The sequence below is a fragment of the Acanthisitta chloris genome, unplaced genomic scaffold, assembly GCF_000695815.1.
Source record: "Acanthisitta chloris isolate BGI_N310 unplaced genomic scaffold, ASM69581v1 scaffold42491, whole genome shotgun sequence".
NCBI lineage: Eukaryota > Metazoa > Chordata > Aves > Passeriformes > Acanthisittidae > Acanthisitta > Acanthisitta chloris.
The window spans coordinates 294-14,923 of NW_008657267.1; the positions used below are offsets into that span (position 1 = coordinate 294).

General features: G+C 38.2%; 1 protein-coding gene across 1 annotated transcript; it reads left to right on the top strand.

Moving 5' to 3' along the window:
• Positions 1–5,049: 5,049 nt before the first annotated feature.
• Positions 5,050–6,805, top strand: RWDD3 (RWD domain containing 3; the record flags this gene model as incomplete). The annotated part of the gene is made up of 3 exons (XM_009084636.1): positions 5,050–5,534; positions 6,250–6,365; positions 6,464–6,805. Coding segments are annotated over 3 exons (716 nt in total), but the record flags the coding sequence as incomplete, so codon positions are not given.
• Between the last annotated feature and the right edge of the window lie 7,825 nt (positions 6,806–14,630).

Here is a 14,630-nt window from a genome sequence, read left to right on the forward strand (position 1 = left end):
TCCTGGTGCTGCAGGCTTGGAATGCACTAAGTGTAGACACTTTTACTTCATGGTCTCTGCACCAGCCATGGTGGGTGCTGCTCAGAATGTAATGTTACGAGGTGACTTTAATCAATCTGTGCTGTCACAGTGCTGTGAAAATGCCCCTTCAGCAAGGGAGAATAAATCTCACTAGTTCAGTGTACAACAGCAGTGACTATCAGGCTTAAAGTGTCAGGTGGGATATGCAAGTGCTGTGTGTCTGTTCAGATCCGGAGCAGAAGTAAATTTCGCTGAGTGCCTACCACAGATGTGACAACTCTCATATATTTGTTGCAGACACACAGAGAATATTCCTACGTTCTCTGGGACTGTCCCCTGGGGTCCTGGGAGCTATTGCAGAGTGCTGCCCAGCTCCCCAGTGCAGTGATGGACAGCAAGTGGCTTCCTGCTGGTTGGGCTGCAGTGAAGTTCTGGGGAATGCTGTCAGAGATGGATGCAGTGGCCTGCTGTCAGATTTTGACAGTGTACATATGTATTTATCCCAAAAGAACTGGGGTTGATACGGAAACACATTTTTTGCTGTGAGGGTGCCTGAGTGCTGAAACAGGTTGCTGAGAGAGGCTGTGGAGTCTCTCTCATGTGGATGTTGCCCTGGGCACCCTGCTGTAGGTGGCCCTGCTTGAAGGGAGAGGTTGGACACAGTGACCCTCTGAGGTCCCTGCCAACTTCAACCATTCTGTGCTTCTGTGAGAATACCTTTGTGCTGCTTTGGTGTGGAGTTACTTGTGGCTACTTTTGAGTGACTACTTTAACTAAAAAGTTACTAAGAAATGAATTGGATAACCCTCAAACTTTTATTCGAAAATAGTCGTTGAAATAGTTTTGCACAGGTTGTCTGAGAAGAGGACTGTGTGTGTAGACAGCCTCAGCGGGATGAAGACATTAGGGTCTGCAGGGTGCACAATTAACTGGGGTAATCTAAGAACAGAATTCTGTGTCTAGATCTGTATGACACACCTCTTGCATCAGTGTAGCCAATGTAATTCTGTCATTTTATTTTTTTGATTGGTATTTAGGGTTGTATTTTTAAAATACAATCCATGAAATGTTCCAACTGAGCTTTATTTTCTTAAAGTGAAAAATTTCAGGAATGTTATGTCAGGCGTAGTTTGAAAATACAGTATCCAGGCTTATCAGATGTTAATTTTAAAAGACGAGAACATATCTGAACATTGCATATACACGTCTGTTCCTCCAAATCTGTTAGAGAAATGTATACGTGTTCTGCTCTCTGCTTCATAGATGGAAAAATGATTTATGTTTAGAAGTTACCAGAATGTAAAAGGCTTAGAAACCTTCCTGGAACAAAAAGTGAGGTGCCACAAGTGCACCCTGGGAACAGGCTATTATATTTATATTGATGTTAGGTGACCTTGCAGGGCCTTTAGCCAGGCTGTGTTCATGGTTTGTTAGGGTCAGGTATATCTGGTTGATTTCCATAAGTTTTCTACTGGAATTGAAAAGATTAGTTAAAACTAATGATTATTGGTAGTTTTCTTAGTTTTGGAATTCTCTTTTATGCTGGAGCTACAGAATCCATTAGTCTGTATACAATTAACTTCGGCTGTAGTCATTAGCTTACGCTCACGTTATCTGTCCAAACCATGTAAATTATCATTGACAAACGGAGCATGGACATAACTTCCAGTAAGACTGTTATGTTATGCTGTCTCTAATACATTAAGAGTAATTTGTGTGTAGATCCACGGGATCAAAAAGGAGCCCATTGGGGTTATGTGGTTTTGAGGAATGTAAGAAATTGCTTTTGCAGGTCTCTTGGTATGCTAAAAACTTTGGCTTTCTGGAATTTAACAATGAAGTATTCAGAATGTAAAATGTGTTTTTATCAAAACTAGTGTGTTGATGAATTTAAATAAACTAATTACCACATATCTTTTTTACCTTACATATCTCTTTACAAAGATTAGTGTTACAGATAGAAATCCATAATTTACTTGTTAATCTGTTCTCTTCTGGTTTGCTCACCAAGCTTGCTATAAAAATATATTTAGATATTCTGAGCTTGTACGTTAGTAGATGCCATTTTCTGAATTTAAAAATAGACTGCATGTGTTGCATAAAATGCCTTTGGGCAGAAGAGGAGGGGGATATCTGTCTGGTTGACATGGAACGTAAGAAAAAATCTGAAGTATGCTAGAGCTAAATATACTGATAAGCATGCAGCTATGGGGGGAAATGAGTTAAAATGTATTGAGTTTAGTCTGATTAGCACATTAAATGCCAGCAGAACAGTCATACCCAACCTTTTATTTCAGAAATAATCACCATGTTGCTGTGAAGACAACTCAGCCCTTGTAGTGTGTGCAAACAAAGGAAATATTTCTTTGGAGCCAGGTTGCGCAGGGCGCCGGTGGTTTGCTCTTTGTTCTGCCGGAATCTGCAGTGTTGGTGCAGAAAATGGACGCTGCAATGTTTAAATAAACTTTAGATGCTGTAGCCCCACAAAGGTTTTGAACTGATTCTCCTTTTTAAAAGTAAGTCTGAAGCAGATGTAAATGAGCACGGCTGGGCTTTTCACGGTGGCTTAGGGGGATACACCTTGGTATGTGAGGCTGTGCTGCTTCCTTTGGATTAGTTCATCATCACAGGGAAAGGTGTGAGATTGTTGCAGGTTTAGGAATAAGATCACTGCAGCAGGAGGCCCTTGTCAAAGGGTCAGGGTTGGCCTGTGTGTTTATCCCTCAGTTACTTCTGAGTTGGTGAGATCTGTTATGACAAGCTAGTGAAAAACTCCTAGGAGGATTATCAGAAAGGTAACATGTTTTTCTGTCACTGTAATTAAGATGGCAATAGAGTAGTATTCTTCACCTCTTGTATAGGCTGTGCATTTTAAAATCTCTTGGCGACATAGTTTAAAATAAAGGTATTCACAGGCCAGAGTACAATAATGCTCATAGTGTTCATCCAAATGCACGTTGCTTCCAGCTGGCTGTGTACCTGGTGGGGCTGCCCTGAGTTTATAAGGGGTGGCTGAAGGAGGTGGGGCAGCAGGCACTGCCTGTGTCTCAGGTGATGCTCAGCTGTGTGCAGAGACCCTCTGTGGTGGCCAGGAGGGTGGTAGGAGTCCCAGGAGGAGCAGTGAAGGCTTTCCTTCCTGTGTCTGTGATTGTGTGTACCAAGCCTAGTGTAGTGGCAGAGGAGCTGTCATTGCTGGTGCCCAGGAAGAAACATTTGTCAGGGCAGCAGAAGATAGAGACTGGAATGGGAAGGCTGCAGGTTCTCCTGCGTAGCTACTGAGCGTGAGCAAGGGTATCTTCCAAGCCTGGTGTTTCTCTGAGAAATACATCTGCCTTAAACATAGTCTGGAACCTTTCACAGGGTCTTAGAAGACTGAAGATGAGCTCCTGTTGGCAGGGAAGAAGGCTTTGATACATGGTGCCTGTAGCTATGGGCATGGTTGAATGTAGTTTGATTTCACTGTACATGCATCCATTGCTTTCTGCACTGGATTTAGCTCTGTTTAGGTGGTGATGGTTTGCAGATGTTTGGAAGCTTCTTTAAAGTACTACTAGAGTTTGATTATTGGGTTTGAAGGGTTTGCTGATTTTATTTTGTGACTGCTCTGACCTAGAGAGTTCTTTGTATGACCCAGGAAGGAGGTTTGGAAACAAGCCCTTGAGTAAGCTCTGTAAAGTGCTTCTGCCTGTCCAAGTCACTTTTAGGTTCTTTCACTTATTTAGTAGATCTTAAATATAAAATCATAGAGAGCACTGAGGTTGGTTAGAGGCATCAGCAATACTAATCAAACGTAATTCAACTGACTGTCATGTAAAAGAGAAGGTAAGATAAGGTGGGGGAGAAGAACACAAGTCACTTCAAAAGAGCTTCTCTGAAACTCAACTCTGCTCTAATCTGCCTTTCAAATCTGGCTTCTCCTGCCCTCATAGAATGAATCAACCTGACATTTTAGCAATTTTTTAAAGAAAAGGGGTGAAGTGTTTAGAATGCATCAAAGGGGTGAAGCAGAGAATATCTGAAGAAGATCATCTTTTATCTGATTGATACCCTCTTACTTCATGGCAGAGGAGCAAAAGTAGGTTAGGTCTTTGTCCCTGCTTTTCACTTCATGGAGTTTTGTATTGTTTTTATGTGAAATGTTTTCTTGTCAAGAAGGTTTTACTACAGGAATTACTGTACATAACTTTATATTAAGCATCTTTGATTACATGATTTGTCAGGAGGATGTGGTCTTTTGCCCTTCCTGCTGCATACTGTATGTATTCTTTCCACTCTGAAAATAATTCTATTCTAAAGTAGACCTGCAGCAGGCTGTGAGTAGATATATAAACATAAATTTATATAAGCATACATATACTTATATATATAGTCTCTAAGGTCAGATGTCCAACAGAGATGTTTTCATTATGTCAATCCAACTGTTGTAGAGAAATTGACAGAAAAGAAGTAAGTGTATTTTCTCTACAAGTTGTAGGGGACAGAGAATCTGACTCTTTTGTTTCCAAGCCTCTCCTTAGTGTAGAATTGCTTTTTGAATAGTTGTATTAAAAAATACCCAGTGCAAGTCTGTTTGCCTTGCACTGGTATTGATGTTAGAAGTCTTACAGATTTCTTTAGGAGCAAAGTTATAGCAGTGCTGAGTCCATCCAGAAAAGTCTCTATTTTTGGTTGTACTTGCTGCTGCTATCGAGCTGTAGAAGCTGAGTTATGTGTTTGAGAGAGACAATTCTTTATTACTGGCTTGTCTAGACTTCGAGAGAGCCAAAAGGTGTGAATGCTTTTTAGAATGTGTTAATAACTTTCCTTCTACTATGATATGGAAGTGTTTCATTTCAGGATTCCCTGCAGGTATAGCTTGAGCCATCAGTTGCAAGACCCCCATCCCACACAAAACCCCAACCCCCCTTATTTTATGTGGAATGGCAGTCATTTGAGTTGAATTGTTAAAGAAAATAACATGACTTAATGATATATATGTATTCCAACTTCAAGCAAGCTATTAATGTTTATTTTTTTGATATTTTCCAGAGACGCATGGAATCTCATTTAGAATTCAAATCAGTGTGAAGGAACTGCTGGATACAGATGTCCTTTTAAAGCTGTTATTTCATTTACCAGTCAATTATCCATCAGCTCCACCAGATATTTCTGTTACCTCTCACCAGCTTACAAGGGCCCAGTGTATGGACGTGAAAGATAAATTACTTGAACAAGCAAAGAAGCATCTTTCTGAACCCATGGTACACGATCTGATTCTTTGGATACAGCAGCATCTTAAAGATGTCATTAAGCAATCAGCAACAGTTTACAATGAAAAAACTACTTTGTCAAAAGGAACAAGTACAGAAGATGGTATCTGGATGCTCCTTTTGCATTTAGATCACATGAGAGCAAAGGCAAAATACGTGAAAACTGTGGAAAAATGGGTTTCAGATCTAAGGCTGACTGGAAGACTGATGTTCATGGGCAAGATAATATTGATTCTTCTGCAGGGTGACAGGAGCAGCATTAAGGTGCAGGAACAATGAATGTTGACTAGTTCTATTGATTTACCACTGAAACCTATGTGTCTGAATATTTTGTGTGTGTTTTTCTAAGATTAACAATTTCGGAAGCAAATTGATCATTATGAGAGTTGGAAGGCCCAACAGCTTTATTCTGTATTTTAAAAAAAAGAAGGCATTCTGTGAGAAAGAAACCAGTGATACCTCTGGCCTGTATTGCTTTACTTTCCACTGTGGTTATATCCCTGTTTTTTCTTTGTTTCCTGACTTTAATATCCCTGTGTTCAGTTTTCTGTACTTCCCAAATGCCCTAGAAAGTAGAAAATTTGTGGTGAGAAATTAATAACAGACTTACTTCTAATTCATTACTGGCTGTCTCTTTCCTTGTCTCAGACCACATGGTGCTCCTAGTGCATGCCTGGGCTTTGAAATTCTTGTCTGTACTTAGGAACTCCCACTGCATTAGGCAGGGTTTTGTGGTGATGTTGGAGGAGAATGTTTTGGCTTTTCTAACTCATGTTCTCTAAATCCCTTAAGCGTGCACTTGACTTCAAGCTGATGAATAGAAGCTGTCATACACTTTTTTGGGATGGGCACTTACTTTCAAAGTTTGATTGCTATGTTCTAGAAGAAAGTCTGCATGTTTTGTATGAATTTTTGCATTTTACTAAACTTCAAAGATATTAGGTGACATTTAATATTTTGTTCTTTTCTTGTAATTTAGGAGTACTTGATTCTTCAGAAAACTTCTAAGGTAGATGTGGACTCAAGCGGAAAGAAATGCAAAGAGAAAATGATGAGTGTACTGTGTGAGGCAGAAGTACAGTCGCAGCATAAAAGGTATAATTTAGTGCTGTTGTGGATAGAAAAGTAACAGAATCAATAATTACATTCTGACAAATCTCAGCATATTCATGAGTTTCCCTCTTACAATGCAGGTTTCAGACATTTGAAGTCAAAGAATACTCAATACTGGAGGAGCTACAAAAGGAATTTGAAAATGCAGGACTTACAACCCTTTTCTCTGAGTTTGTGCCTCCTCTCTTAAAATAAAATTAAAAGAAAACACTGGACCTTTGACTGCAGATGCTGATGGAAGATAAAAGGACTAATGTGAGAAACAACATTAAAGCTTTTCTGCCAAAAATGCCAGAAGTAGTCATCCTCTTGCAAGAAGAAGGCAGTTCATACATTAAGAATGAATAATTTTTGATATCTATGTATTAATAACTTTTTCCAAGCAATGTGAAGTTAATTGTGATAATTGCATGACAAGCATGAGAGATTGGGAAGAAATCAGGTTAAAAAACTAGTCTTCTAGTCAGACTCTGGTTTGCAGTCCCTGTTTTTCAGTGTGGCCTCCTAGAAAGCATGGTTAATTTTGCTTTGGAAGCTTATATGAAGATATTTCTATAAAAAAACATAGCAAACAGAGATTTGAATATATGGGGACAGCATATACTTAATATCTCTTAGGAGTTCATCTGCTAACTTCTCATTCTCCATTTAATTGACTATAAATGCTAGACTGTTGATTTAAAGAAAAAGCTCACGTCACTTGGGGCCTGAAAAACTTGGAAGTGTCTTTCTGAATATTAGTTTTTATTCTAAAATGTATAAAAACACCCAAGTGGAGAATTTAAATTGATTAAAAAACTGAGGTAAAGCCAATTGTAATACTTTCTTTGATAGTTTACAGATTCCTTTTTGCACTTTATCTGGTTTTGCTGTCTGTGCATCTTTAGATATCTTGATTCAATTAAACTGTCAGAGCAGTATATATGCAGACTTCAGTTTTCTGTCTCTCAAGACTTCTATCAAGTCCCCTGTCATTTGAGAAGCTGGTAAGTTATAACTCCCTATGAAAACTTCCCTACCTTTAGCTTTTTTTTCCTGGATCAGTCAGTGGCCTTGGCAGGTTATGCATTTTTTAAAAATCAATAGTTTGTGCTTTGCATCAGTATAATGTTATAAATTACATACATCATTTTATAAATTGTGCAGGTTTGCCTAGGGAGAATTGGATACTTAGTTCTTAAAATTATTAATGTCCTTTGGTTTCTGTTTTATCTGATAACCATTCTCTAGCAGGACTAGATAAATTGTCCAGTAATAAAAATTTTGCTGTCATGAGTTTCTAAGTAACTAGCAATGTCATTTCAATTGTTTTTAGCATGTAGCTAAACATGTGCTTTACTGCTCTCTAAAACTCACTCCCAGAAGCCAAATATTTTGTGTATTCTTTGTTAACTTAACAGATTTGATCAATTCAGTGTAAATTAGTTTGTCTCCATTGTACTGGGGGAGACCAGTACAATTTGGTTAGTTCCCGTAGTATGGTTTGGCAAATCATTATGTAAGACATTTTGATTTCCAATTTCATATTCAGACCATGAGATCATACCTCTTTCTTTATACATTCTCAAAAACCCAACTAAATCAAACTAGTAAGATTTTTAGGTTTTATTATTTGAGATACCAGATGCATAAAGGGTTGTAGACTATTTGAGAGTTTCTGAAGTTTTAAGAGTTGATAATTTTCCTAATAGCATCTCAAATATGTATGTTGCATGTTATTTTATGCTTTGATGCTTAATGAGTTAGTAGCAAAAGCTCTTCTTAATGAGTCTTTCATGCTTAGCCCATATAGTACTTCAGGCACAGTAGAAAACAGACTGGGTTAAACAGGTTTCACAAATCTGTTCTATGTTATTTTGAAATGACTTCCTGAGAGATAGGAAATCTAATTTTCTATCATTTAAGTGCATGTGGAGATGAATTCTTACTTTTATAAAGAAGAATAAAACAGAAGTGTCTTTAAAATATTTAAATAACATGTATTTTATATTAAAGTTTCTAGAATTTAGCTGTTCCCAGGTAAATTATCTGTGTTGAAAAATTGTGTGTCAGTGGAGTATAAAGTCTTGAAAAGATACAGAGGCTCTCTCCTTATACTGTGCAATAGATCTGACAAGTATCAAACTCAAGAACAGGCCTATGCATGTACATAGAAACTCACATAATCATTATGTCTCTGCAAATCTAAATGTCGTAAGATTTTGCCAGATGGTTTTCATGTCCTCAGCCAGATCTTTACTTTAAAACTCTCCAGTTTTTTGGAATGAGAACAGTAAAGTACTTCAGCACAACCTGTATCATAATAGTTTCCATTAAAATCTACCTGAGGCCTCACCCAACATGCTCATAAATCAGTTGTATTAAGGTTTCTGTGGATTTTGGGAATTGGGTCGAATAGCATACCTACTGATGTGATCCCAAGTTGCATGTGACTTCAAAAACAATTGAAGCATAAGTTGCTGTGGTCAACTTTCTTACAGAATTAGATGTAGACTCTAAATTTTTCCTGCCTGCTAGAAAAGCCACTGTAATTAGCTGCACAAGAAAAGCCATTTGTAATGTCAGTGGTTGCCAGGTGCTCTTGTGTATAAACTCATGTATTTTCTTGAGTATTGTTGCCTGATGCCAGCTAAAAAGAGCAAATGACAGTTGGGTAAATTGCAGGTCCCTTCTGATCTGTGCTCATCTTGCTGAAGTTGTTGTAAGAAGCTAGATGATTTCTGTGTTTCAGTTGTAAAATGCAGTTTATACAATGGATTTTTATCATAGTTGAATTCGTTGCTCACTAACTTGCACTGGACAAATCCGCAAGTTCAGTGTAGGAAAGGACTGCCCTTTTTTTGCTTGGTTTGATGTGCTTCAGGAGAATTACAAATCTGATCAGCTTGATACTGTTCAGACAGCAGAGAACATGAAAACTGATGTCAGTCTGATTCTGTTAAAGCAAATGCTTTTGCCTACCCATCAATCATTCACTTACTTTGAAGGGTTAGGAGGATATCTTCTGTTCAGACAAGTAAACAATATTTTTAAAGGCTGTTCTTTTGGAAGGATGTTGCAGCTGTCTGTTAATTGATGGTTTGTTTGCATTTATTGTGAAAAGAGATGGGCAAGCCTGTGAGCCCTTGGGGCACAAAAGTCTTCAAAATGCGTACTGTGGTGTGTGTTCTGCCCTCCTGGGGAAGTGAAGCAGACACACAAGAACAAAATGCAGGGAAAAGTCAAAACTCCTGAGAATTGTTCAAGAATGCAGATCAGTGTCTAAAAAGTTAGTGAAGTGTGTGTAGCTATCAGAATCTGACAATTCAATTGCAAGGAAGAAGAAATCCACAAATTAAAAATGATGTAACAAATAAGAAGCTAGCTTTCTTGTGGACAGTGTGTTATAAACAGTTCTTCAAACAGCATGGTTAGCAAAGCCTTTTTTCCTGTGGCCTTTATTGTTTCCAAACCCTAGCACACATGAAGCCTTGCCTGGAGAAGATACATTCTGACGGTGTCCTCCCAGGTGGGTTCCCCAGTGCCTGGTACTCATCGTGCATAAACTGATTATTGATTGCATAAATCTTTAAAGTATGAACAGCACTTTTCTCACCTGTTACCTTTTTCATCAAAGTTGTAGGTACTTGGTTTCTTTCAGGTTGTTAATGTCACATTTTAATTGAAATGAGTTAAAATCAAAAGTTCTAGGAGACTTCTGTAGTATAAATGTGTGTGATCCATATGGGCAGCACAGATGTGTAACCATAGTTTCCTTCGAAAATCAGGCTAAAGTGACAGATGTTGCAATAGGACTGACAACTTGAAGGATCAAGTTTTTTAGGACAAAACTGAGATTTGATAGGGCTTTTTGAATACCTTGGCTTATTAAGTGTGACAAAACAAACAATGGGTTAAGAGGAGGGAAGTACCTTTGATGGGGACATCATCAGTATTGGGAATCACCTGGTTTTCTTACTTATTCAGTCTCATGAATTCCTGTCCTCCCCTTTGTTATTTGATGTTACAGGGAGAACAGGACACTGTAAGAACTCATATATGAAAATCCTTGACATAATCAATTGAAAAGAACTGAAAGTAGATTTGATTGTTTTGTGAATAAGGCTGATTTTTGTGGTTTTGTATTTCTATCTCATTTTCCTATAATAAGATCATTTGTCTTTTATTTCTGTTGTGAATGGCCCACAAAACCCACTGAGATTAGTATAAATTGTATGCAGAAGTGCTGTAATGAGCCTAAAGAAACTTGATAGTGGAAAAATATTTTGTTTATGTTGCTTCTTTTAAAAATAGTTTAATAAACTCTGCATATGGATTATTTAAAACCTAGTGTCCCTTGATTTTTTCAGCTTGATCTGTGAAAATGCAAACATAATCATGTTATAGTACATTTGAAATAAGATGATGAAATGTTGCACACACTGTGTTTCTGCCAGAGTTTGAGACTGAAATTGCTTGTATTATGAAATAGTACAATTGCTGGAATCAAGTTTCATATATCTTTTAGTAGTATTAAGCATTATCATCCTGTCTTTTTGTACAAAACACATGCAGCACTGGCAGCACTCTGTTCTGGTTTTATATTTTGTGTGTATACTTAATTTTATGTTATCTTATGCAAGAGTTATGCTTGTTTATATTCTTAATTATAGACATAAATGGAACTTGAAATGTAAATATGCTAATAGCATTTTGGAGCTATTGTTCTGTGCTTTTTCATGTATTAGCTTTTATATTAGTTCTTGTTGTCTAACTTCAAAGTATTAACCCGCAGTGAAGAGAACTCTACAGAGTGGCAGAAAAATTTGCCTAAAACACATTAATTTAAGGAATTCTTTGGACTCTTAACAATGAATCCCTTAATATTTTCAGTTAATTATGCATTCAGGTGCTTTAATTTTATGCTAACAACTGCTGCACTTTTATTTTCTTTGTGTTTCTCAATGTAATACCAGTAATCTGTTTGGATCCTGCAGCAGAACATAGCTGATCATGGAATTGAGGTCCATATTTTATTAGTATTTCCCATTGTAAATATCTATGATTCTTATCATGCATGCATCATATGTATGCATCATTGTCTATTATAACTTGAATGCAAAGAGTCATTTTAGGCTGAAACCTGATACAAAAGATCTCTGCATGAGAACAGTAACTCTACTTTGTGCTTCTTTTCCTATTGTCACCTTGTAAATTCCTGCAGCTATGGGAAGCAGTCAAATGAGCTGAGTTTTCTGGAGCTGAACACACTATGTTGCACTATTTCTCAGTGCCTGCTGGGTGGAGGTGGGGCAGTCCCTAGTGTCCCAAAGTGGTGACATCTAACTCCTTTTGGCGACATCTAACTGCTCTACTGAAGGAATTAGCAGGATAGTTCTTGAACTATTGAGGGAGTTAAATTTCGCCGATGCAGAAGACGAACGGTTGACTGCTGTGTGATCCGACCATCACATCAGGAAGGTGCTCTGCTAGTCCTTTGATGTTACTGCCATGGAGGGCAATAACCTGAAGTTTGCACTTGGGCTAGTCACAGAGAATGCTGCACAGCAAAATCAGTGCCACTATTTTAAGAGTGAAGGTGCTAAACTCAATGTTCTTTTACCGTTTTGGGGATGTACTTAGGAAAAAAAGAATGCAAAATTATTTTGTTGATCTCTGATCAGTCACTAATCTGTAGTGGTATACAGGGGTAGGGTGCATTTTTATGGGAAATGGTGCTGTAAGTACCTTTCAGTCAAGATAATATAAAAAGCAGTCCTTTTTTAAAGTAAAATAACCGAGTTGCTTGTGAGAACACTGTCCACGTGAGATGCTGAACAGAAGCTGAGCTGTATGGATTGAGCTGTGCCAGAGGCTGATTTTTATTTGGTAGAAGTGGAGGTGCTAGAAAGGAACAGAAGGCAATAAAAACACTGGTGATGTGGCTCTCAGAGAAGCCAAAAGAAAGTTTTTTTTGCATTGATTACTCTCTGGAAAGAGGTTTGGGAATATGAGCAAAGAAGTTGCTACTGTATCCAAGCTTCAAGTAGAAATGCCTGAAATAAATATGCAGCTCCATTGTCATTTTCTCTTTTTAGCAGAAACGACATGTAGAACTGAGAACAAGTAGTGGAAGTTTTCACGAGTATAGAGATGACTAACCTCACTCGAGCTGTCCGCAAAGGAATTAGCACAGTTCTTAGAAATTTTCCTCAAATGACCCAGGGATGACAGAGGCTTTGTTGAGGCAGCAACCTCCAAAAGTTTCATAAGATTGGGAAACCAGGCTGTTGTGGCTCTGAATGGTTGGAAGCTTGATAGAAGAGGTGACCAGCAATTCCCAGGAGCAGATTTTCTACAAAATATGGGCATTCTGGCAAGCTAAAGGCTAAGACAAATCATTTTTGGGGAAAAAGATTCTGCTTACATGTGGAACCAGAGAGTACAGGTAAGTGTAATTTTTATGAGACTTTTTCTGTATTGATATTATAAAGACCTGGCATGGAGATATTAGATGCTCCTTGCTAAAATGGTGCCTGATGTCTCGGGAGGCTGGTGTATTTCAATTGAACATCAATTGCAAAGATCATTTTGGGTGATAATGGTGGTCAGTGGCATTTCAAGATTTAAGTGCTGCAAACCTATCAAGGATTCGCGACGGGGTTAAGAAGCAGCCTGAAAGTATGGGTTAGACAAGGCACATGTAGTGAGAGCAGAAACAGGAGGGAAAGAAAACAGTCCACGAGAATGGCTACAGGAGATGCAGAAAATCAGGTTTCAGAGGTAGTGGTGTGGTAAAGGAGAACTTCAGGGTTACCTTTGTATTGACAAGGAGCCAAATGCTAGAAACTCAGCGTGAGGGTGTCAATCAGAGTTTCTGGGTTGTACAGTGCCTGGAACTTGGCACAGAGTATGTGTCTTTCCTGCCAGCATTGCTCCAGATTTCCTTTTTTTTTTTTCCTTTTTTTCCTCCTTTCCCCTTTTTTTTTTTTTTTTGTAATTTAAAGGCGGCAGGAGTGGAGCTGGCAGTTGCTTGCTATGATTTCTATTATTTACTTCCTACAATTCTGATTATTAAAAGATGATACAGGTTTCCTTCAGACTAATTTTGAAGAATCAGGGGAATGCTTTTTAAAACAAATAAAGGAACAGAGATAAAACCTCAGGAGAAGCTGTTCATTTACATATTGGAGCCATGAAAGAAAAAATTTATCAAAAGGAGAATCATAAAACAGAGTGGGAATAAAGACATGTCCCCAGACTAGTCCAGAGTTGCTCTGTCTCTGAGCTCTTGGCAGAAGCTGATGTTAGCACTTAGCAGAGAACAGGTATATCTGCACAGTAGTGCCTGTTGTTGGCACTAAAGAGTTCTTTGTGCTGGGAGGCTGGGGACAGCTAAAGGCAAAGCCTGGAAACATAGGCAGCATGCTGACAATTTTTAGGGTCTCAGCTTTTGAACAGCCATGGAAGCTGGGCTACTCAATGTGTTTGCAATACCACAGGAGCTCTGGTGCTGGCTCAGAATATTTATTTAACTGATCAAATCTGTTGGAAAAGGTAACAAAATTGAAACTGTGCAAGCAGTTCCAGAGGGAGAGGGTGATTACTGTATAGGGTGAAGCTGTTCAGTTCTGAGGAGCACTGGCTTTGTAAACTAGGTAGTTCCTGGTAGCTGGGACAATGAAAAGCTAATCCCTGGAATTTTTTGCTTAGTTAGTAGTAAAAAAGGGAAAGAATTGATTCTTACTGACCTAATTTATGGGTTTTTTTCTATAAATTCATTGCTAAGTTGAAAGAAATGAGTTGTGGACAGTTGTTTGGCAGCAAAATAAAATGTTTTTCTGCCTTTAGGTAGAATGTGAGAAAGTACTTTCTTAGCCAACAGCTATAGTTTCTACTTATGCCATTTTCCAATAGCAGGAAGAAAAGGGATGTACTTCTGGAATACCACAAAGGTGTAACAGATCTTTAAAAAAATCTATATGTCTCGTTCATAAGTTTCAAAACCAAACACAAAGAAACCCCAGAACAGTCTGTGAAAAGATTACTTGCATGGTAAAATATAAATTGTGGCAATCTGAAGTGACTGTTCTTAGGTTGTGCATGGACATATTTGAGAGACCATTGTCTGCACAGTTAAGGGGTGGGTTTTGGGTTTGGCTTGATTTGTTTCTTCATCCAGTTAAAGCCAGAGGGGATGTTGGAATGTGCTGAAACATTTGAACAAGAGCTAGTATGTGAACAAAGAACTTCCAGTAAAGCTCAAGT